At 45.4% G+C, this 24,857-nt stretch overlaps 1 protein-coding gene across 3 annotated transcripts in view; it reads right to left on the minus strand.

Moving 5' to 3' along the window:
• Dner (delta/notch like EGF repeat containing) overlaps positions 1-24,123 on the minus strand; it is a 314,710-nt gene extending 290,587 nt beyond the window's left edge. For all 3 annotated transcript variants that reach the window (XM_087209350.1, XM_087209349.1, XM_004868010.3), the window contains exon 1: positions 23,833-24,123. In XM_087209350.1, coding sequence (XP_087065476.1) covers positions 23,833-24,108 — 276 coding nt within the window. In that variant the 5' untranslated portion in view covers positions 24,109-24,123. The remainder of the gene's footprint in view (positions 1-23,832) is intronic.
• Positions 24,124-24,857: the final 734 nt, after the last annotated feature.

Here is a 24,857-nt window from a genome sequence, read left to right on the forward strand (position 1 = left end):
AGAAGCTGCTGCAGCCGCGTTTTACAGATGAGCAAACTAAAGCTGAGAGGGTTTAAGACCCTCCCCAAAGTCACCCAAAGAGCAACAAAGCCCTCCCAGGTCTGTCTGCTTCCAAGAGTACGGCCCCTGGTCCATTCTACCTTGACTTTCATGATGACCTATTTATAGCCCATGGTTCACCACGGATCCTAAAGCAGCATGGGCTGTTTTCCAACTGGAGCTAATTTAAAATAATTTGCTTTTTTGCAGAATTATAATGAGAAGCCACAGTTATAGATAATTTAGATGAAAGCTGTTCTCATGACCTAGTAAAAATAAAGAGACAGCATATGGTTTGGAATAAATGTGATTCTCAAGAATGCAATCTAGATAATCACTGAATTATTATAATCATTCTGGGGCACGTTTTTATCTTTGTTGATCTTTTCCCTATCTACCGGGATTGTGGTTGTATAATAATAACACAAGTTACGAGGACTCTGATCTCTGGTTGCTTGGCAACCTACAGCTTTGAAGAGAATGAGAAGTAAAGGGTCGATGTCAAAATAATGCTGTTTGCAATTCGAGAGTTATTTAAAAGTTTTACAGTTATTAAAACTGTTCTTTTTAAAAATACAAGTATGCAAATGAATTCACTGGATCAACCTTCATTTTTACTTCTATCATATCCTGAACTTAAAGTCGGAGTCAATCACCGAATGGATGACACCAATTTACTAATTTGAACCAAGATATGATGAGAAAGGTGTTTGACAAGGCTATTTCAAAAGCAGCGTGCCATTGTTCCTTCCACAGCAGGGCTCATAACATCGTTGGGGAAGTCAAACAACAACAACGCACGTGAGCCGGGGATTTAGCTCAGTGGTTCTGCCGCCTGCTGTGCAAGCGCAAGGACTCGAGTTCGATCCCGGGTACTAAAAAAAAAAACAACAACAACAATGCACGTGAACCACAAAGGTGGGGTCTGCCCGATAAGCAAGCGCTATTGCCACCACTGTCTTCTTATCCTCTTCGACAAGGAACGGACATGCTGGCTTGTGTGGAGAAGTCGGCCAATGCCACGCGTTGCACGATGAGCGCTCTTCCAGCTCTTCCATTCTGTGCGGTGCTTGTTCACGTAGACGTCCATGAACACATTCCTTGTGCAGCCACTTGTCCTCTTGTCACCTGACAGGCGTCACTGGGCAACCGCGGGTGCCACACACCACAAGGGCACAGCGTGAGCACCTGGGAACACAGCAGACCCGATGCCCTAGCGGGCTCTCTCAGGTGTGGAGAGACGTCCAAAACAGCATTGTGAGTCATGGCGAGAACCGGGAGCGCAACGCGCAGGAGGCTGAGGTCAGAGAAGGTGGCAGGGGGTCTCTGTCAGGAGGTGACATTTAACCAATGCCTGAGGGGTGAAGGAGCCAGACGTGAGCGGAATGGAAAGATGGGGGAGCTTTCTGGAGAAACATCACATACAAAGGGCCTGAGGCAGATGAGGCCGAAAGGAGACCATGTGTCTGTGCTGGGAGCCCCTCAGGGCACGGAAAAGACACGGCTGGGATAAGCGGGAGATTGGCAAGGGAGCTGGACCAGTGTCCTCACGAAGTTAAAACTACTCCATAAGTGCAGAACGTCAGTGCCTTAGTTCCCCAGTGCTAAGGATTGAACCCAAGGCCTGTGCATGCCAGGCAAGCATCTGACCACTGGGCTACACCCTTAGTTCCTCTGAGGCACATTTATCAGAAAAACACACCCATTTCTACTCCCCTCAGAGTGGGCAGGCTGTGGCCACTGAACATCTGCGCAGCACAGTCACAGCGGCACTGACCACTCCGCACTCCCCACCTCAGGCCGGGTCCGGGTTCCCCACCGTCACCCTCCCACACTTCTCCAGGGAGGCCCGGCCTGCCCCCGCCCCCGGGAATTCCAGATGTGAAGCGAGCCAGCAGGGACCCCAGGGACATCACCGCAAGTGCTCACTGCCATCCTGGCCCTCACCGCCCTCCACCTTGGCTCCGAACCGCAGGCCCCGCCTGTGACCAAGCCACCCAGAAGCCTCCTGCAGGTCTCCGGACGCCTCGTCTCCAGGAGGGAGGCTGGCCCCGCTCATCCGCTCCACTGAGCGAGAAACAAGCTCCTGGCGATGGAGTCATCACTGCTGGTGGCTGAATGCCATGTTCCTGTCCCAGTGGTCCAGCTATGGACCTTCTAGGTGTCCTTACAACCTTAATCCAAATAAATGACTTCAGTAGCTGGGCGTGGCGGTGCACGCCTGTAATGCCAGCACTCAGGAGGCTGAGGCAGGAGGATCACTGTGACTGTAAGGCCAGCCTGGACTGCATAGTGAGATCCTGTCTCAAAAAAAAAAGTTTTAAGTGACTTTAACTGTAGAAATTCCAGTCATACCACATCAGAAAATAGTCTTTTATGGACTTTATCACCAATTTTCTCGGAACACAAAATAATGTATATGCACTGTGAATAAAGCCAAAGCTTTTAAAGGCACAGGGTCTGGTTGTTTTTAACACCACTCTACCAACAGATAGAGTGTATTCCCTTCCAGTTTTATTTTATGCACCTTAATATCATTGTGATTACAGCACTGGTTCAATTTTTTGTCTTTGTTTATTTTGGTTTTTTTGTTTTTTCCTTGAGACCGGGTCTCACTATGCAGTCCAGGTTGGCTTTGAATTCACTGTGTGGCCCAGGCTGCCCTTGAACTCACTGTGATCCTCCTGCCTCAGCCTCCTGAGTGTTGGGACTACAGGCGTGCACCGCCACAGCCAGCTTAACTTTTTGTCTTCTATTTCTTCATTTCATTTAATCTCTTAAGTGCAAAACTGTCTTGAAAAACATCTTTTACAATGGTTGTTTGTAAAACTACACCATTACTGAATGTTCTTCTGTTTTGTTGCTGCTCAGGTGTGTACTGGGTAGGGACTATTGCCAAAAATGTTTTGGTGGCTATCTCCACTTGTAAAACTTTGTTCAAATTTCCAACTCCTCTTTCAGGGCAAACTCCGAAAGGGGGCATAATGGAGTCAAAAGACTGAGTTTATTGGTCTATATTATCTAAATACTTTCCAGAAAATGAGCCAATTTTCACACCCAGCACTGATATAAATGCCCATTTTACTTCAAGGGGTATATTTTTCATGCAATTTAAAATTACTTTAATCTGTCACAATATTTTAGTATCAGTAGCTGCCAAATGTAATCACAGAGCTAACAGAGTAATTTCACACAATATTATATATCTGGCACTGCTCTGGGGCATAAAGATTTCCAGATGGGCTCTCAGTGAACTTCACCTTCACTTTCATCATTTCATTCCTGTCTTGTTGTCCCCTTAATATGTCTGATCATTAAAGTCGTGCACGCATTTGGAAGTTTCAGTTGTGATTGAATCTACGTCCTCCACCATACCAAAGCCATATCAGCAGACTCACTGGCTGGAAACTCTTTGTTCCTCATTTAAACAGCTTAAGTAATAGTTATCTCTACACAGATCACCAAAGTAGCACAATCTGAGTGGTGAGAATGAGTGATCCTCCCACGACAGGATCCTGGCACAAGGTCATGGTCAATGCCAAGTTACCCACAAACCCAAGCTTCCCCCCAGCAATTCATGAACATCCACACTAACACCAGCCCCAGCCAACCCTGACTTCTCCGAAGCAATCCACAGATGGGTCCATGACATTCATGAAAGTTTGAATTTCTGTAACCTCAGCCACATCAACCAGACCACTCTCTTCCCATGTAATGATGGAAATTGATGGAGAGGAAGAGCAGCTTCCCCCAGACTGAGACACAGCAAGTGGGACATTGAACCAGCTGGATATATCGTGTGGGAATCACCCTTGGGTTCCTGGCTCTTAGGTCTGTAGTTTATGGGAGATGCCACTAGATGGTAGACTTGATTCTCGTCAGGACCTCAACCCTTGAGCAGCAGGTTGAATCCTTCGTGCAATACCACATGTCTCATATTGTGACCTTTAATACCTTATATAGGGACGCAAGACTAATTCCTGGGAGATATAAGAAAATGTGCATCACCTGAGCACATATCTACAATGAATTCAAGAGTCTAAATTTAATTTAGGCACCTGTGACCTACAACACCTGCAGTCCTAGTCTTCCACCATGCTTGATCTCTCCTGTCCTTGGCCATGGGGCCATTAGCTGACTTCTATCTTGTATCACCTTGTATCTTCCAAACCCACTGAGCCAGTGGCTTTGGTGGAGCCATGACTCCCCAGTGATGCAAAAGTTTAGACATGTGTGTCCTGTTAAAAACCCACTTAAATATATGCAGAGTTTCAAACCATTTAAAAATATGTTTTTGCACACAATTTATTTTAGCCTAAAAGTATATGAAAGGAAAAGAAGTGTGATGAGAGCATCCACATTGGCACAGGAGAAAGCGCCGGAGATTTAACTTGGCAGGATAGCAAGTCAGAAAAAAAAAATGTTGGACCCATTGAACTCAGATTGGATGAAGAGGAAATACCACCACCTACCAGTGTGAAAATCTCTTGGCGCTCCCCACATTCAACAAGCACACACACATAAAGCATCCTGCCTTTAACTGGGGGAGCGGGGGAAGGCCTAAGTCAGCAGGCAGGGCCAGGCACCATCAACTGCCCCATTTGGCTCCATGGAAAGAACTTCAGAGGTCCTGCTGTGACAGTGATCGTAGGATTTAGCGCAAGCTTGGGGAATCTGAAAGCCAGACTTCTGATGTGTGGATGACATATCTAAGTCTGAGAAAGATGAGATGGTTTGCCCAAGGCTTCACTTCAAACTGTGAGAGGCCCTGGCCTCTGGATACCCACCCAGAACTCTCTCTAGCACTCCACTCTAGTACCCAAGGCTGTCACACCTAAAAGTTTGTTCTTCCATGCAAGCACAGGATTCCTAAATCCAACAAACTTTGGCAAGTGCAATTTGAGTAAGTATACTGGAAGTTACAATTATTTCCCTTCCATGGGTCATTGTGGTTTCACAATGCCTACGAGTAAATCTTCCAGATGATTAACCCCAAGTATAAAGTCTCTTCCCCACTCTCAAATATCAACTAGGTAGTCAAACACACAGCCAACTAACTCTAGTAATTTCCCCAAAGAAACATATACAAGCCAAGAATGTCCTGTTTATTAGGCATTTGTCAAGTTCTGTAGAAAATAACAGAGGAAATTGCCAGGCAAAACCCAGCTGATCTGATCCAGGCAATACAAGAAATATCTCGCTTTCCCTCCGGCAACAAAAACTAAAATGTGGAACACATTAAACCAATGGACTGAATCTCAGGTCTTGAGGGAGATCATTGGAAGTCATGTATGCCCTAGCAAAATGCTTCATTTGTACTATAAAACTGGCCTTTATAATGTATCTTAATTCACCAATTAGAGGCCAGAGCTGCTCTCATTAATGGGAATAGCAAGCCACAAATCACAGATTTAGGATTTAGCTTGAAGACACCTGACCTTCTACCATAATGATTCTCATTTCAATTCAGCACAGAGCAACTGTTGCAACAAAAAAACCTCATAATCACGAACCTCTTCCAGTGACCCCTACACAGCTCCATACGTAAAAAGCAAACTTCCCTGTAGTTGCTTCTAGAGAGGCTCAGACTAAGAGAACCAGGAGAAATATATGCTGAGAGGCCTTGTAGAAAATGTACCAGCTTCCCTACCCCACCCCGAATTCATGCTGAAATACTAACCCCAGTGTGATGGTATTAGAGGTAACTAGGTAAGGAGGGTGAAGCCCTCACAAATGGGATTAGTGCCCTTATGAAAAGAACCAAAAAAACAAAACTCTCCTGCCCTCTTTTCTACAAAAAATTGCCAGTCTACAACCAAGAATAAGATCCTCACTGTATAGCTCCAGATTTGTGAGGGAAAAAGTTGCTTAATTTGTGAAATTCTTCCCTATAGACATGGAAAGGTCCTGTGGACCAAACAGAGATGGCAAATGGCTTCCACACCCCTTAATGCATGCTGTGACTCAGATCTTAAATGTGCTCCAAAGCCCCCATGCGGAAGGCTTGGTTCCCAACCTGATACTGGGATGTGACCCCCTTGCTCTTTTTTGCTTCCCGGCCACCATGAGGAAGAGTGTTGCTCCATCATTCAACATTCACTCCCCACCATGTTGCTCCACCTCTCCATAGCCCAATAAATCCAATGATCCACAAGCCAAAATAAATCTTTCCACCTTTAAGGTGATGCTTCAGGCACTTTGTCACAGCAACAGAAATCTAGCTACCAATGCATCATCATCCGTGTGCCTTGCCTGCATTAGCATCACCTGCACAGTGACCGGAAGAGACTAGATGCATTTGGCCCAATGTAGAGATGAGGGGAATGAGGTTAGCATGTCAAGCAATTTGCTTGGGCCACAGTGCCAGGATTTGAGTCCTTGGGTACAGTGAATGCAGTGATCTCCCCCAGGCTGATCTATCCGAAGATGGGACTGTAAGACCAAACTGCCGATTTGAACTTGATCATTGCTAACTGTGACGATGCCATACTTTTCACATAATTTTTTTTTCTTGGAACAGACCAATGTTAGTGCAGAAACCAAACCAAGCTCTCAAGCAGAAAAAAAAAAAAAAAAGCAGAAGACAGACAGAATTCCAGAGTGGAGAGAATTTTATTTCTATTAAAGGGAAAGAAATAACACAAAACTGTGCTATATAACCTACACAAATAACCAGGCCCAGTGGCCCTTGGTCATTACAGTTGCATGGAGGTCTCTTTTCTAAACACTCTGTTCAGACACCACCCTCAACCATTCTACTATAAAAGGTCTGAGTAGAGCCAGGCATTTGCCTTTTAAAATCTCACCTAGGGGTTCCAATATGTTGCCGGGGTTGAGAACCACTAAGGGAGGGGGACAGGCTGTTTTTGCTCCTTTTGCCTAAAAGCAAAATATGCCTTGTAGATATCTACTTCACAGTCTGAAAGAGTGACAGAATCTTCACTCTTCCGCAACCTGGATCGCTTTGGACAAGTCACATAGCCTCCCTGAGCCTGTTCACCCATCTACCTGTAACCACAATGTGCAGAGAGCATATTTAATTCATCTTAGCATCCCAGTGCCGGGGCCTGGATGGAACTGGCATTTGAAACTGTGTATTGTTGAATTCAGTGAAGTCACAAAACTGAGTGCACCCAATCTCCCTCTATTTCTATCACTCTGGGACTACTCATTCATTCGCTCAACAAACCTTAATATTGCAGTAAGTTCTGCATTCTGTGCAGCTACTTTTCCAAAGGCTTGGATTATATCTGAGGAAAAAAACCCAAAGATCTTTGTTCTCATGGAGTTTAAGTTCCAGCAGGAAAGACAGACTATAAACCACAGGTCCAGTGAAAGAATAAATTGTAGAGCATATAGAAGTGTTAAGGGAAAACAAGTCATAAAGTCATATTCATAAGGTCATAGTCTTCCCATTTGTATTTGTGTACATTCACGTTTGTGAATCTTGGGGCTGCTGCTTTATTTTTGACTGCAATGTTTGTTTATCACATTGCAGTGTTAAATTTTATAATAGAGCCAAGCTTGTTTTTATCAATGTCCATTTATTAATAACGACTATGCTATACTAGAGTCCGTGTAAGTAAAGTTACGTGACTTTAACATCAATTTTAGTCTTTTGTTTCCTGTAAAGTTGCACCTGGTATTTTGCCAATCATCCTGCTGAGAACAACAAAAAAGCTGGACAAAAACTGGCTAAAGTTCACTGGCTGGGACCCAGGATTCAGGAAGCCATTTCTTCCCTGGGTTTCTAAATTTCCCAGAAGAGGGTGACAAACAGCTAAGGAATTGAGAAGAGATCATGGCAGCTACCCTGAACTAGGAGGACAAGAATTAAAGTTCAGAGACTTCCGGGTTGGAGGCTGGTAAATCCCTCCAATTTGGGGTTGAGAACCCAAAAAGAACACCCTACAATTAAAAGTGAACCAGAGCTGCAAGGTAGAGAAATAAACCGAACTACAACAGTAAATAGCCAGGTGTGGTGGCACACCTCTGTAATCCTAGCACTCAGGAGGCTGAGGCAGGAGGAATGCCTCAAGTTCAAGGCCAGCCCGGGCTACATAGTGATTTCAAGGCCAGCCTGAACTACACAGTGGAACCCTGTCTAAAAAAAAAACAGTAAATAAATGTAAAGAAATCAAATTTTCCCATTAAAATGCTGGCTCTGACATGCATCTCTTTAGCCTTCACTTTCTTCTGCAAAATTAGTAAACTGACAGAGACAAGTTCCAGGATCCCTCCCAGGGATCTGTGGATCTCTCTTTACAAAAGCTATGAAATGTGATACCTTTGAAATCAGTACTCATGAATTGCTAGTGGGTTGGGTGATGAACCTTGCACTAAAAACAATAATCTCCATCTGTTCCCTCTCCCAACATCCCACGAAGCAAAAAGCCTTAGCATCAGACTGTGTAGGCCCAGGAGACCTCAAGTCCTGGAGAAGATGGGCTGGGAGGAGGCAGAAGTTCATGCTAGCTCTACCTACGATGACATTTTTATATGAGCCTGGGCCTCAAATTGTCCAATTTCCAGAGCCTCCAGCTCCCTGGCTGACAGCTGGTTGGGGAGGGCATTGTTTTTGTGCATGCAGAGTCAAGCTAAGCCCATAAAACACCCTGTTTGCACTTTCTTTCTAAACCTCACTGGCCAAATCCCAACCCCTTCAGACATTAGCCAGGGTCAGGGAGCAGAAACCAAGGAGCCTTGCAGTGGTTGCTAAGCAACAAAGGGACTCCAGTCCTTTTTATTCTGTGCTCTGGCTGATCCACAGGTACAAGGTGTCCCGCCCCCTAGCTCACTCAGATTTCTCATTTACACTGAGCTCATTAAAAACTGGATACTTGAGTGTTCTCCATCAACCTACATGAGCTAGTTCCTTAACAAGTGGGCCGGGACGGTTTAAATCCACAATGATCCCAGGGGAGGCTGTTTCTGCACTTGATGTATTGAATATGCCTGACCGGTGCCAGGGCCTAGGAGAAGGGAGGGACAGGATCTCTGAAGGTCACCCAGCCAGTATCAAAGACCTATCTCCAGCCTGCGCAGATGCACATGATCTGAATGGCCTTGGATGTCTTTCCCAATTTGCCAGTCTCAGTTTCCTCTTCAGTGAAAAGAGACAATTGGGCCTGGTGGGGAGGGCAGTGCTCAGGGCCCGAGCTGAGCCAGAGAGCAGAGCTCTCTGATGCTCGGGGCCTCCAGGGCAGGAAGTCCCAAGTTGCTGGGCCCTTACACAAGACTAGGGAGGCAGCCAGCACTGTAACTGGGAGTTGGGACTGCAGACCCATCTAAAATGGGCTCCTGGAATGCTATGAGCTCAGGCAAGGGCAGTAGCAAGAGGACATCAGTCTGGCATGTGAGTGGAGGCTGCAAGTAGCCATCCATGGAGGATTCTGGGGCCTGGGTTGTATAAGATGATAACACAGATGGAAAACCATCTGCTGGTCCCTCAGAAAGCTAAATAGAGAATTATCACATGACCCAGGCATTCCACTCCTAAGCATACACCCCCAAAGAATTGCTGCACAAACAAATACTTGTGCAGCAATGTTTGTAGCAGCACTATTCACAATAGCCAAAGGTAGAAGCAACCAAAATGTCTATCAATGAGTGAATGGATAAACAAAATACAGTATATATGCATGGTGGAATATTACATAGCCACAAAAAAGAAATGAAGTACTGATAACATACTACAACATGAGTAAGTCTCACAAGCATTACACTGAGTGAAAGAAGCCAGACTCCAAAGGTCACATATAATGTTAGTCCACTTATAAGAGATATCCGGAATAAATAAAGCCACAGAGACAGAATGCCAAGTGTCAGTGGATGCCAAAGACCAGGGCAGGGAGAAGTGGGCAATAATTGCTTCCTGGCTACAGCAGCTCCTTTCCAGGTGATGAAAATGGTTTGGAACTAGATGGTGAGCATACTAAATGCCACTGAAATGTTCTTTTTTAATGGTTACTTTCATGTTATGCCACTTTTATCTAAACAAAAAAAAATACTTCAAGATGACACAGATTCCGTGGATGCCCATGGAGTGGCTTAGGGTACAAGGAATGGCTGTGTGGGATGGTAAGAAGCCACGAGACCACCCGGGGCTCCCTCCTGTCAGTGCAGAATCTGAAGCCCTTCCCCGTGCACCTGGCTTCTTCCTACGCCCTCTGCTCAGAGCCTGAGCACAGGACCCCAGGACATTCTCTGTCCTTCCAGGTCTCCGGCTAGGAGTTGGCAGCCCCAGGTGAGCAGGCCCTTGCTGGAGACCCTCAAAGGAAGTGGGTATGCTGGAGATCCTGCCAAGGATGAAGGCGCCTCCTTCTGGGAGAGAGATCTGTCTTCAGCTGAGGAGGGACAGGAGAGGGAGGGGCGAGGTGAGGGCCACAGAGAACCCCCCTGACCACTCTCTGTCCCCTCCTGCTCTTCATCTCCTGGACGCGACGCAACTGCCAGCGGTGTCCAGCGAACTGCACTTCCAAATCCATAGGAGAGAGATGGAAGGGTTCACAAGTGCGTTCATGCAATACTAGGAAGAGCTAGGTTAAGACAAAGGTCTCTGCTTTCCCCTAAATTCCCACTGGCTCTGCCTGCCTAAAAATAAACTTTTGTCTCAATGGATAACTCTGGGAGGCTACGGTAGGAGAACTGCAAGTTTGAGCCAAGTGTGAGCACTTTAATGACGTCACAAGAACTTGTCTCAAAATAAAATAAAATACATTTGAAGGGCTAGGCATGTGGCTCATTGCAAAGACCCCGGGTTCAAGCCCCAGTAGTGGGTGGGGTCGGGGGCAAAAGAACACCTTTGTTTCAGCACAAAAAATATCTGTAAGGTCCACTGCAAGTCGAGGAAACAAGGGAAACCGTGCATAAAATCAACTTGTGATTTTAAAAAGCTCTGGGCATCATTTCTCAGCTTCGCACTATTAAGACTGAAGACAGATGAACAGATTTTCTTTCCTTAGGAAACCAAGAGGCTGACTTCCTCCTCTTTCAGTATACACAGTTCCAAAACCTCCACCCTGCCCCATCTTACCCTCCCTTTGAAAAAGAAAAAAATAAAAATATTAAATTTACTTCTCTCCAGCTGAGTTTATTCTGGGCTTCATAGAAATGCTAATATTAGTTCTCATTTTTCTGCCTCTTCTATTATTTCTCTCATGATAAGGCTTTTCTACAGAAATAAAAGAATTCCTTTTTGCACAAACCCAAAAAAAGGGCCAAATTTAAAGAGTTAAAATACAAAGAGAAGACCACAAAAATCCCTGGTCAGGAGAAATGAGGTTGTTCTCAAGGGGAAAAGAGCTAAAAATACAATATGGAGATTAAAGCATAAGGGGAATTTGCATTTTGCTGAATATTAGGCCAAGCCTTTTTGCTGAGCCTGGATGAGGAATACTTTTTGAAATCAGCCCATTACACCATCAAGGACTTTTAAGAAATGCTCGGATATCAAATAATGCCATTAAAATTAACTTGGTGATTTGAGCAAAATACTAAGGAATCTATGCCAATTATTAAAGAAAAATGTGCTGAGTAGTTAGTTCTTTCTTAAGAAGAGAAATGAAGAATCCTTATAAATAGGGCCAGGGATTTAGCCCAGTGTTTTCACCACCTGCTGCGCAATCGGAAGGACCCAAGTTCGATCCCCGGTACCAAAAAAAAAAAAAAAAATGATTACATTGCTCCAGTCTCAATGAAAAGGCAAGACTAATTAAAATATTTAAACCTGATTTATGGCAACTAGCCTTGAAATAGGTATAAACTAGGGCTATAGCTAAAAGTATGTCCAAAAGAGATGATAGGTCCGCTCTGCCAGTGTAAATCTTAGACAAAATGGAATTCTTCAAAAGCAAACTCTTGGTGCAAATGAGACGGTGCTCAATATACTGTACGGTATGGTAATAGTACCAAATATAAGAGCTCTATTTAAAGGTATCAAACTCCACTGATGAGTTTGGTGGAATAAGAACCACATATTATAAGCTTCTAAAAGATAAAACAAAGAGCATAGGCAAAAGCAAAGGAGAAATTACAAATAGAAATGTTCACAGCACGAAGGACAAAGAGCTAATGTCCTTCATTAACAAAGAACTAGTACAAATAAAAATAAAAACCCAACCCAAAAGAAAATTAGCCAAAAATAAGAACAGACAATTCATAAGAAACATTCTCTTGGGCCGGGGATTTAGCTCAGTGGTTCCGCCGCCTGCCTTGCAAGCACAAGGACCCAAGTTCAATCCCCTGTACCAAAAAAAAAAAAAACAACAGAAAAGAATGAAGAAACTTTCTCTCTCGCTCATAATCTTAAAAATACAAATAGAGTGTTGGGGTGTAATTTGGTTGTAGAGCACTTGCCTAGCATACACCAGGCCTTGGGTTCAATCCCTAGCACCACAATAATTAAGCAAACAAAGAAATATGTAAATGCAGAGAGAACCAATAAGATACCATATTTTACCTTTCAGTTCACACAAACACACACAAAACAAAATTTGGAACATAAGTGTTGACAAAAATGTGAGTGAAGAGGCATTCTTATGGGCTGTTAGTAAATATGCAAAATTGTTCAGCATTTTTGGACAATTTAGCAATATTTATGAGGATGTATTACACATTTTTGTAAGTGTGTGTGGTTAGTGCTACACTATCATAATTTTATTTCCATAAAGAGATTGAAAACAATGTGTTAGTAAGGACTGAAAACATAAATACAACATGGAGGGCTGGGGTGTGGCTTAGAGGTAGGAGGAGTACTGAGCCTATAGAAAGCCCTGTGTTTGGTTTCAGTACCACTGGCAAGTACACAGTGGATACTATTCAACCATCAAAAAGAACAAATTTGCTTTCTGTTGTAAGACAACATACGATGTTCAAAACACATTAAGGAAAAAGTTTCCGAACATAAGGCAAAGATGATTTCATTTTCATAGGAAAAACATGTAGGTATGAGTATCTGCATAATCTTCATTTATATTTATATTTATATTTATATTTATGTCAGGGAAGAAAAGTAAAGCCACACAGAAACGTGAACTAGCACAGAGGTATGAGCTTAGCACAAGAGGGGTACAGGGGTGAGATAAGTTTACCTACAGGCCTCTCACTGTGTTTTCACAGGTTTTTAATACCTTAGTAGTTCGACAGCTGCTCTAAAAGGGCCCATGAAGTCATAAGACTGTGAGTAGATTTCACATTTTTAAATGCACGTCAAGAAAATTTAATCACATAAAATTATCCGGCAAGAATGTAAAATGCCATTGACTAGCCCTTCTGAAAAAAGCTAGGAATTACAGCAGGGATTAGTCAGTCTTTTGGAGTAAGTTTGGCAGATTTAGCAAATTGAAATGCAATATTCCTCCTTAAATTTAAATTTTAGATAAATGATGTGCAATATCTGGGATCTATCTAGAGAGGGATATAGATAATCATTGTTTATCTGAAATTCAAACTTAGCTGAGCATCCGGTATTTTAACTGGCAATTCTTCTTTGTGGCACTTCCCAGCCCCAGGCCAGCCCTAGATGTGCCTCAATCCATGCCCAGAAGTCCTCACGTTTCTAGGCAGCTGCTTCTTCCTCCATTCCAGTGGTTCTTTTACAGGTGGATGACTTCTTAAGGAACCATGTGAGATGTCTGAGCCATTCCCCAGGAGAATGTATACCTACTAATTTGGCATCTTGGGACATCTACATTCTTGAAATCATCAATCATACCGGGTTCTGGATCCCACTTCTACCTCATGCAAATTCTATTCTGGTTTTTTTGGAATTATTCTCAGCTCAATATGTGTTCAGGACAAATGTGTTTCCCCAACTCCTCCTTCTATACTATTCTAAAAAAACCAAGTTCCAAAGCATCTGGAATGGCCAGAACAATTAGGTGGATTTAGAGGACTCATGAGATGAATTCAGACTGACCATGAGCTACAGTATGTAACTGGCAAAAAGATAGGTATATAAATTTAATGGAATAGAAATATATCCACATATGTATGTATAGTCAAATGATTTGGGACAAAAGTACCAAAAAATTGAGTGGAAATAGACATTTCAAGTGTTTCTGTAAGTGTTTCTGGAACAACGAGATATGGTATGCATCGCTTCTCGGCCTTTTGGCTAAGATCAAGTGTAGATATGATATGCAAAAAAAATGAATAAAAACTACCCATAGTAACAAAAAATGACAAAAATATACGCAAACAAAACAACATACAAATACAATCTCAAATGGGTCATAGAACTAAATGTAAAACCTAAAACAGAAAGAAATTTCTATGGCCTTGGATGAGACAAAAATTTCTTAAATCAAAGAAAGCATAAACCATAAAAGAAAAAATTGACAAATTAGACTTCATCAAGGTTAAAATCCTACCCTTTGAAAGACTCTGTTAAGAAAATGAAAGGCCACAAACTAGAAGAAAATATTTATAAATCACATACTGAATAAAGGATGCATATCCAAAAATACAGAAAAAACTCTTTGGAGCAGACAGTTCATTGAAGAGGCATGAATAGCAAATAGCACATGGTAGACATTCATTACTAATCATTATAAAAATGTAAATTAAGACCACAACAGGATACCACCATGCATTTAGAATAAGTAAAATTTAAATCACCAACGACATACCAAGAACTGACAGGACCCAACGATCTAAGCTCTCATTTTCTGCTGACAGCAATACAATGACAGAGCTCTTCTGGCAGGCCAGTTGGCAGCTTCTCACTGAGTTTAACACGCATTTGCCACATGACCAAACAGTCCCACTAAACACGAAGTATTTACTCAAGAGAAATGGAAACCTGTGTCTACTTAAAAGACCTACGCTCCTACATTTATGGCTGCTTTATTCAAAATTAACAAAAACTGGAAACAAAACAGACATCATGGGTTGGTGAAAGGATGAACTGTGGTATATCCATACAAAGAAGAAGTACTCGGCACCAACAAGAAACAAACCACTGATACATGGACCATCAGGACGAATCTCAGAGGCATAACATTAAGTGGAAAGTGTACATGTTTGATTTTATTTATATGACATTCAGGAAAAAGCAAAGCTCTAGGGACAGAAATCAGACCAGGTGGCGGGAAGCGGATTTACTACAAAGGAACACAAGAACATGTTTGGGAATGACTGGGATAGTCTCTATGCAGCCGTATGTCAAAACTCATAAAAATGACTGCTAAAAGCAGTGATTGTCACTGTATATAAATTATACCAATAAAAAATAATAAAAATGAGTCTGGGAATCTTTGTGCAACACAAGAAGTCAACTTAAAGTTGGAGATCCTGGGTTTCTCTTCATAGTTTCTATACTGTCTTTGCTTTCTACGGTAATATACCGCGTGTTTAACATTTTCCCTGTATGCATAATTCCATTTTGTTTGAAAATTAACCATGGATTTTGTTCCCCCAGGTGACACCTCTCAGAAATCTGGGAACCTGGGACTCTGCTGTCCCATTTCCCATGTCCTATTTCCGCTGTCCTCCATCCCGCCCGACCAGCCATGTGCTGCAGGCTCTGTGCTTCTGATTACCCCTGGAAAAGTGGGGTGCAATGCTTCTCCTCTCTTGTGATTACTTCCAACACAGAAACCCCATAGAGGAGTTTCATTCTGCCTCAGAAACCCAAAAGGGATTACAAATCCTCCTTTAAATTAACTACAAGAACCAGATAAGTACAGCATTGAAATTCCAAAGGATGTGCTTGGCTTTAGGAGCTGTGAGCAAAAGATAGCAGACATATTTCTCTCTCCAAGTGCCTCTCCTTTATCAGTACTGGTGACTGAACCCAGAGTCTTCATGCTAAGCTACATCCCCAGCTTTTCTTAGTTTTTATTGTTGAGACAGGGTCTCACTAAGTCACTAAGTTGCCCAAGCTGAGCTGGAACTTGCAACTCCCCTCCTTTGAGTGTACTGATTTCCTTTCTCAAATCTTCACTCTTTTTCAAAAGCCCTATACCTCTTCTTTCCCTTTAAAAAAGAAAGATCTTAACATTTCACCAACTGGAAGTATCCGTGTGAGACTAAAGCCACCACATCTGGAAGTGGTACCCTTTTCCCCCTTGCCCCTTGGGTACTCACTTGGAAAGTCAGGAGCCAAGGAGGAGTTCAAGGCGAGGGCAGTACAATGAGAATAACACCATCCTCAAAGCCACAGAGCCTGGGCTCACATCCACCGAGATACACAACTCTGGGTAAATTTCCTTACCCATAAAATGGAGACTGGTTCACTTCCATTAAAAAAAAAAAACAACCCAGCAGTTTGTGTTAATAGCCAATCTGTCTCAGGGGCTTTACAAGAGACTCTCTTACATCCTTCCAACCATACTATTAGTGAATGAGGAAAACGGTATTAGGAAAGCTAATGAGCTGGAAGTAACTCTGCAGGGATTCTCATCCACACCCAAAACTTTACAGCTAGTGTTCCTCGTCCTTGCTGCATACAGCTCCCTGGAAACAGACTATTACCATGGTCCCCAAACATACTAACCAATGGGAGATGCAAAATGAAAGGCAAAGGCCTGTCCTGAAGACTGTACAGAGATTGAAGCAATCTGAAGGCAGGAACTCCGCTCATCCTTCTGCATATCAGCCCCAGTGGTCGGCCCTAGAGTCTGGGCTAGATACGTCCATCAGGAAGGGAAGGAAGGAAGAGGAGAGGGAGCAGAAGCTTTTCTCTATGTCAAATAAATCAAAAGGAAAAAGTAAACTCTTTCCACAAACATCTACAGAAACAGGAGAGGCTCTGCAAACTTCTTCCTTTATCAAGGGCCACATAATAAATGTTCTTGGCTTTGCGACCAGCCCAAGTATTGCCACTGCTCCACTCTGGCCAGAGTGCATAAGCAGCCATAGACTCACTTAAATGAATGAACGTGGCCATGCTCAACATAACGTTAGTCACGGACACTGACATTCGAATATCACATAATTTTCAGGCATCATAAAATACTACTCTTATTTTGATTTTTTTCAACTGCTTTTAAAATATGTTAAAGCCCTTCTTACTTAGAAGGGAAAGGGAAGGAGGTAGATTGTATTTTGGCAACCCCTGATTTAGTTCGTTAAGAAAGAATTTTTGAAAGAAAGTTTTATTTGGAATATAAAAGCCAGCACTGCTATAAAGGATTCTTTGGGAAATTATTGTCGCACTTCCCAGAATAGTCTGGCACTTGGGGAAATTACTAAACAGGTGAGATGTCTTCATGCATTTCCCCTCTGCCTAAGCATGGCCCATGCCCATAGCTCTAGATCTGTCCCAGGGGGACCAGAGACTTCGTGTCCACAGCTGCACCCCCAGTGGGGCCAATGATTCACTCAGCAATGATTTTGGAGCTTCGCAGACTGAAACAAAGGGAAAACCTGAATAGTCCCTTTCAGTTTAACCGTCTTCACCTGCTGTAAGTTACTTGCTTTCAGTTGACCTTAAAATGCACCAATTTTAAGAGGCATAGATGTTTTAGCCTTCCCATCACTGGAACAAAATACCTAACACCCAAAACTTAAGGAACTGTTTTGGCTAACAGTTTTGGTGAGTTCAGTCCATGGTCAGTTGGCTCCAAGGCAGTAACATCATGGTAGAAGGGCCTGGTGGAGGAGAGCTACTCACCCCATGGCACCCAGGAAGCAGGAGAAGGGAGAAGCCAGGGACAAAAATATACCCTGCCAAGGTGTACCCCCAGTAGCCCACCCCTTCCCATCAGGCCCCACCTTCTGAACACGAGACATTTAGGGGACATTTTAGATTTAAGCCACAATAACATCCATGACATTTGAGTTATGATGGTTATAGTTGTTGATACTTGGTTACACATGCACAGACCACAGATTACTTCCTAACCTCTAATCAACCACCTTTGCCCATGCCTCACCCCATAAATACCCCCAAACCCCATCCTTGAGGAGGATTTGAGACTTGCTCTCCTACTTCTACAGGGGGCCTCCTCATGAATAATCTTTCTCTTTTGCAAAATCCATCATTTCAGCAACTGACATATTATCACACCACAGTGATATATGTGCACCAATATTTATAGCAGCACAGTTTGTAATAGCTAAATCTTGGCAACGGTCCAAATGCCCATCAACCAATGAATGGATAAAGGAGGTGTAGTTTTTGTATACAATGGAGTACTACTCTGCCATAAAGAAAAATAAGATTGAGACATTTCTAGCTAAATGGATGCACCTTGAGACCATACTCAAGTGAAATAAATCAGACACATATATTTAAATATTGCATTGTTTCTCTGGTATGAGAAACCAAAAGTGTAAATAAGGACCAAAATGTATAATAGATATTGGGAAAGGGGAAGAAAATGTTCAAATGAGAAGGGGGGGAGGGGGAAAGGAAGGAAGGGACAAGAAAAGAGAAGAGAAGGAAAAAATGGAAACAAAGCTTTTGTAAATGAAGAGGGGAAGAAGGGTTGGAGAGGAGGGGAATGGGAAAAAGAAGCAAGATATATCACGTACAGGTACAAATTCCCTATGATGAGAGGGATCGTTACATGTATCTACCATGTACCAATGAAAGAAGAAAAGAAAAATGCCTGGCATACTGGCATGGTATGCAGTAGGGTTGCTAAGGCTTCTGAGTGCAGCCTCAGAATTGAGTGTCCATCTGCCTTCACTCAGCCCAGGGCGGAGCTGCTTTGGCCAGAGGGGTAGGGGGCTTCCTCCCGAAGCCAGGGCTGTAAGCTGCACATCACAATTTTTGGCCGGAGGCAATTAGCAAGTTCAAATAAAAACAATTAGTGGTTCCTTGACACTCTAGACTACCAGTACATGCTCGGTTTGCGCTAGTCTCTTATTGTTCCTTGTGCCCAGTGAAGGGGACAGAGGGAGAATAACAGAAGGGGACCTCCCTTCACATTGTCTCCCAGGTGCCAGGCATTAGGTAGACAGTCTTCTAAGCCACAGCCGACTTCAAGGTTGACATCAGAATCCCATCCTCACAGAGGAGCCCCAGAAGATGTCACTTTATTAGAGGACACCCAGACCCAGCTTCCAATTCAGGCCTCACTTCTTCTACTCAGAGTCCACTTGAAGATGTAATCCACCAAGGGTGTCCAAGAATTCCTGGACTGGGAAACTGGACACCCTTTGGGTGTAACTGTCTTATTTTTCTCTTCCGATTGTTACGTGCTGGCAGGCAGTCAGGGGAGATGGCGAGAGTCCAGCGGGGTCTTCTCCACCTTGAGAATGCAGAAGACTCATCTAGAGAGCAGGGTAAACTTACTTGGGCTCAGACCCCATGCTAGGCCAGTTAAGTCAGGATCTGAGGGACAGGAGGACAGCAGGACTCAGACATTTACGTTTGTTAAAGCACAAGTGATTCTAGTAAGTAGCCAGAGTTGAGCACCGGTGCAGGTGGAAATATACAGACATCTAGGAAACTGCCATGCTACGGGACTTTCTCTTCGGCTGCCCAGGCTCAAAGCTCCGACCACATTGTCTCCTGAGTTCCTGAGGATATCTAAAAATACAGCTCGGCACGCTGCTTCTGACTCAAATGCCCTTCAACTTCAGACTAGGTCTGCTTCCTCGTCCCATGCTTCTGAATTGTGGGCATAAACAAAACCAACTCAGATGCTACTGCGTCACATGAGGAGCTTAAGCCAAGAAGCTAAAGGCAGGGGTGTGCTTTTGCGGGGGTGGTCAGGCTGAGAAAGGTGATGTTTCGTAAGGATCCATCAAGAATACCACATACAAAATAAGAAAATCTTTACTAACAAGCAAGCAAATTACCTGTTCTCCCTTTCTAAAAATTGTTACAATGATTTTGACATATTTTTTCCTTTCCTTTCAGAGGAAAATGTCAAGTCATTGAGATTTTTTTCTGAGAAATCCGTTATTTCACAAGAAAAGACCTAGGCATTCATAAGAATTTAATACAGCTAATTTATCATTTTAAAAACGTATGCTATAGCATAACTCATCTTCGCAAAAAGAGATTGAGACTGTTCATCAAAGGAAACAACCAAAAACACTGAATAAATTGGTACAATCACATTTTATGCAGGAAAAATATAATCCTTCTCTTAATAAATCTTGTGTTTGTATAAATTTTTACTTTGTCCCAAAATGTTTTAAATTCATCCTCACATACTTCTTTATACTTATAGGGAAAAACTTTGTTGTTCTTATTTGCTATTGCACCATTTCTGTAAAAAAGACAAGCAGTATTAGTCCATTTTAGAGATCTGAACATTGAGATTTAGAGATAGTCAATAACTCTCTCAAGGTCTTAAAATGTTAGGAGAAAATCCAGAGAAAGAGGCGATGCTTTGCGAAGTTGCAGCTGATGGTCAACATTTTGCACAGGGCAAAATGTGTGTGTGTGTGTGTGTGTGTGTGTGTGTGTGTGTGTGTGTGTGTGAAAAGTCCAGTAGAGAAGATTAATGCTATGCAAAGAAGTAGATTTCTTTTTTGCTGTGAGAAAATCTCAATCAAAACTGGGTTCATCTAGAACAGAACCATGTTTTCAAGTTAGCACGTTTTATCAGAAAAGAGGATTATAGAATCAGCTTAATGAGTAACATTACTTGCATAAAAAGCAGCCACACAAGCCCTCATTCCTTCAAGTGCAGAAATTGACACATTTTTATCATAATTTCAAAGGGTAATATCCTTAGGGAACATGTAATGAAAAAACAAACAGGTGTCTGCTTGAATATTTGGCAAAGAAGCATTTCATTAAAATAAAATAAGTCTCACAAACCAATAGTACAATTAAAATAACTCCTACCTTTCATGGCAGGAATCAAGAGAAGAGTTTCTGTTTCACACACCAGAAAAGAAAAACTGCCCCAGCAGCTGCCACTCTGAGACCTATCTGTCTCCACCGACCCGGAAGAGCAAGGGCAGCCTAGACTTTGTAAAAGTTGAAGGTTTTCAAATCGACCAGAAATATTTTATATTTCATTTATTTAGTATCCATTTGCTTTGGCCATGATAAGGCACCTTTGGCAAAGGCCTGGAATTCTAATGGCTTGAAAGGAGGGAAGGAAAAAGGGATGGTTTGGTGGGTGACCTGGTTGGAGGTCTGGGCTGAGGACAGCATGGTATGAACCTCCCCCAGTGCAAGAGCAGGGAGCACAGGGCAGGCTGTGGGTTCCCAGTTGGCCTAGATGAGGGAGGAGCCTTCAAAGCTGTCAGCAGCCAAATGTCAAAAAATGGAGTCATCGTTTTCATGGCAAAGATGGAAAGCATACCTGGTCACCTCCATCACCTGGCACAGCAGGTTTGAAGTCAGACTTGCAGGGCCTTCAGTTTCCAGGTCCTGTGAACTCCTGTCACTCGCGGGCCCCATCGGCTCAGAGGAAGGCCAGAAACTGCCTTAATCTGCTCGAACCCCAATTAGTGGTTTGTGATTTTCTTACATTTCTTCCCACAAAATGAAACTTCAGGGCTTCTAACATCGCCACTGTCAGCAATACTGTCTTTGAAGTCGGAGGGGAGTCTATTTGAGTCTCTTCACATGCAGGTGAAATTCTATTTCCAATCTATCCCATGAGCATTAGGTTCTATTTCAGCAACCACGCTGCCAGTGACAGCAACATCCATCCTCTACTTGAGGGTGTGTAGGTTTTTCTTGTTCTTGTTTTGTCGTTCCCTCTTTTACTCCTCCACTGAGATCACCTTTGGTGGTGTTGTTTTCTGCTATGTTTTCCATTCCCATAGAAAAGAGACTCTTGAGTCTTACTGCAAGCTTGTGAGATTAAACTAAATTAATCAGGAATTAATTTTGCATGGGCTATGAGCTCCTGTAAGCCCATCTTGTTAATCTTCTAAGTGACCAAATCTGATCAGGTTCCTCCCTGGCTAAGTCTTCCTGTTAGAATTACAGCTCCTTCACGCACTCTGGCCTGGACCCCAAGACCCAGCACTGCTCTTCTCGGCTGGGCAGTGGCCACTCAGCTAAGCTTGCCGAGGGTGGGAGCCACCCAGGAAACCGAACCTGCTCCTAACCAGTTGTGTCTGCAATATTTACATACTAGTTCATGACTCCTCTGAATAAATTAATTACCTTACATGTCAAATCACCGTTTAGGACAAACCAAATTATGTATGCTTCTCTATCAGTCACTTTTGGGGAGCAGTAAACAGCTTTCTCTTTCGTGAAGATTTTTTTAATCTAATTTTAGAGTCACCAAAAACTCTCAGAGTCACATTAAATTCTCAATTCCCAATCTTCCTCCTCATTTTCCTAAACTGATGTAAGCTCTCACTTTGTCCTGTCTATTCCCACTGTGCCCTGGGTCCAAATGAACTATTTCTTACGAGGAAGGAATTCACACATACACATATAAGAGCAGTTTGGTAGAAGCATTCGGGCAACTCATCCTTCAGGAGAAATGAGGATGAGTGCATGCTCTGATCTCTGATGCGGTAGTTACTCTCATTGTTGCAAACCAAGCCTGGACTCTAGCGGGCAGGTCGGCTCCACCCGCATTTCACCCAAACAGCGGCCATGCTCCAAAGCTACTCCTCATGTTCAGACCCCACAATTCCCTACCGCCACCTCATCATCATTTCCCACGAAGGAATTAAAGCTTACTGAAGCCAATTAATAACGAAGAACACAACACCGAAAAGACAGATTCAGGCTCATCATTTGCTATTAAAGAAGAAGGACTCTGGGTAAGCCGCAAAAATTCTATCAAGGTCAAGCTTCCTAATCCCATTTAACATTATTCTTAAAAACTAAAGCCTATCATGGAAAAGGTAGAGTTTTTTTTTTCTTTCGATGAAAGAAGAGCTCATCTGAGCATTCTCAGAGTAACTCTTCAACCATTGTATCAAATTTATATGAAACAAACTCCTCCACCCTGAATGGAAAGGGGAAAAGCATGTGATCCCAAATAGGTTCCACATTCACGTGGTTTAATTCAATCATTTCAGGTCCAGGCGTTGTTCGTCCCCCACCGCAGGAGAAGCTCGAGCTTTTATCACTTGCATACACGGCCCTGACCATTGGCCCCCCTGAAAATGTTACTAGGTCTCACCGAACTTTAACGTACTTGTAAAAGCCCCACTTAAGATAATCTGCCAAATTCTCCTGGAAATCCCAAATTCAAGGGCGGCTGCTGGCCGCCTCCCGTCGCTCCCACCGCCGCGCGCTTCCCGGAGTCTTCCGGTGCCCGGCCGGCGCCCTGGCTGCCAGCCCCGAGCGTGCGCCCCGGGGACGTCTGGACGCCGCCAGGCCAGGCCAATCGCCCCTGGGTGCTGGACTGTTCCAACGGCCTGTCCTGTGCTTCGGAAGGCCGGGGCAGGCCGAGAGGAGGCAGTGCCCTCTCGCCTTCGGGCTGCTGTACCGGAGTCCGGGCACCCGGCAGGGAGCCCCCCATCACTTGCCTCCCACATCGCGCACCCTCGAAACATTAGGGTCCAGGGGGACGGGAGGGGCGTAGCTGGACCCTGAACACCTCGTCGGGGGCGCGCGCGGAGCAGGATCTTTGCGCGACAGCCCCGCGGGCACCGAGCCGGGCTCCGGCAGAGGTGGCTCCGCCCGGGCCAGGAGGGGCGCGCCTGGAGTGCCAGGGCCGGGTGACCCGGCCCCGAGGGCCAAGGCTGACACTGCCCGGACACTAGGGTGGGCGAGGGCAGCGGCACCCGAGGGTCGGCCTGAAGTCTGCGCTCTCCAGTGGAGAGGCCGGATCCACCCGCTTCCTCGAGGGGCAAAAGCTGCTGTCAGTCGCGCCAGAGACGCCCCCAGCGGCGAAGGCCGGGGGAGGCTGCGGGTGCCCGGCCAGCGCTTCGCCCCGCTCCCGGGCGTCCACTCACCTGGCAGTCGCTGCCCGAGACTCCAGCGGGGCAGGTGCAGTTGTAGCCGGGCTCGTCGGCGGAGCCCGGGCGCTCCTGGCCGGACAGCGGACGCGGGGTGCACACGCCCCCGTTCTGGCAGGGCTGCGTGGCGCACGGTCCCGGGGCCGCCGGGGGCGCGGTGGGCACCGGGCTGGCCAGGCAGCCGCTGCGGGGCCCAACGCCGAGCAGCAGCGGCACCAGGGCCAGCGCGGGCAGCAGCGGCGCGCGGGGCTGCGGGGCGCGGCGGGGAGGCATGGCCGGCCGAGAGAGCGCGCGAGCGGCAGTCGGAGCCGGGGCGCGGACGCGGCGGAGGCGGCGGAGGCAGCGGCGCGGTCTGGGGCTGCTCGGCGCGGCCGGGCGCCTCCTGCCGCTGCGGGGATCCGTGGTTCCCCGGGCAACCACGGGCGGGGCCGGAGGGGCGGGGCCGGAGGGGGCGGGGCTCCAGGCGGGAAGACGAGAGCCTGAGCCCCTCCGCCTTGGGGAGGTGGGGCTGGGGTCTCGGGAGGGCGGCCCGGGACCCCCGGCCCTGAGGGGGTCAGCGTCGCGGGCGGAGCTCAAGGAAGCCCTGAGGGCGCAGGGGCGGCGGCGCGGCCCGGCCGGGAGGCTCAGCGAGGCTCGGGCTGCGCAGAGGACGCGAGGTCCCCGCCAGGGAAGGGCGGACCCCGGGCTGCTCACCGCAGCTGCGCGCCGCCTCGGGGAGCAGAACCTGCGAGACCTCACGGGCGCCCGCCTGACCTCGTTCTCCCGGGCTGCCCGCCCCGCCCCACCTCCCAGGACACCTGACACTTGGCCCCCAGCCCCTGCGCCCACAGCTCGCCCTCCCCACCCGGACCCCTGCGGCCCCTCGCCCCGGGCGCAGCCGGCTCTGAAGTGACCTTGCGCGCGCTCCCCGCACGCGGGCGCTGTCCTTGGTGCTGACCGAGCCCTTGGTCTTCTCGTCGGCCCATTCAGGAATACCTGAGCCCCTAGTGTGTGGGAGACGAAAGAACCTCGGGGTCGCCGTG

This window comes from Heterocephalus glaber, unplaced genomic scaffold (genome assembly GCF_053883595.1).
Source record: "Heterocephalus glaber isolate CG9 unplaced genomic scaffold, H.glaber_assembly_v1.0 deba00001004, whole genome shotgun sequence".
Lineage (NCBI taxonomy): Eukaryota > Metazoa > Chordata > Mammalia > Rodentia > Bathyergidae > Heterocephalus > Heterocephalus glaber.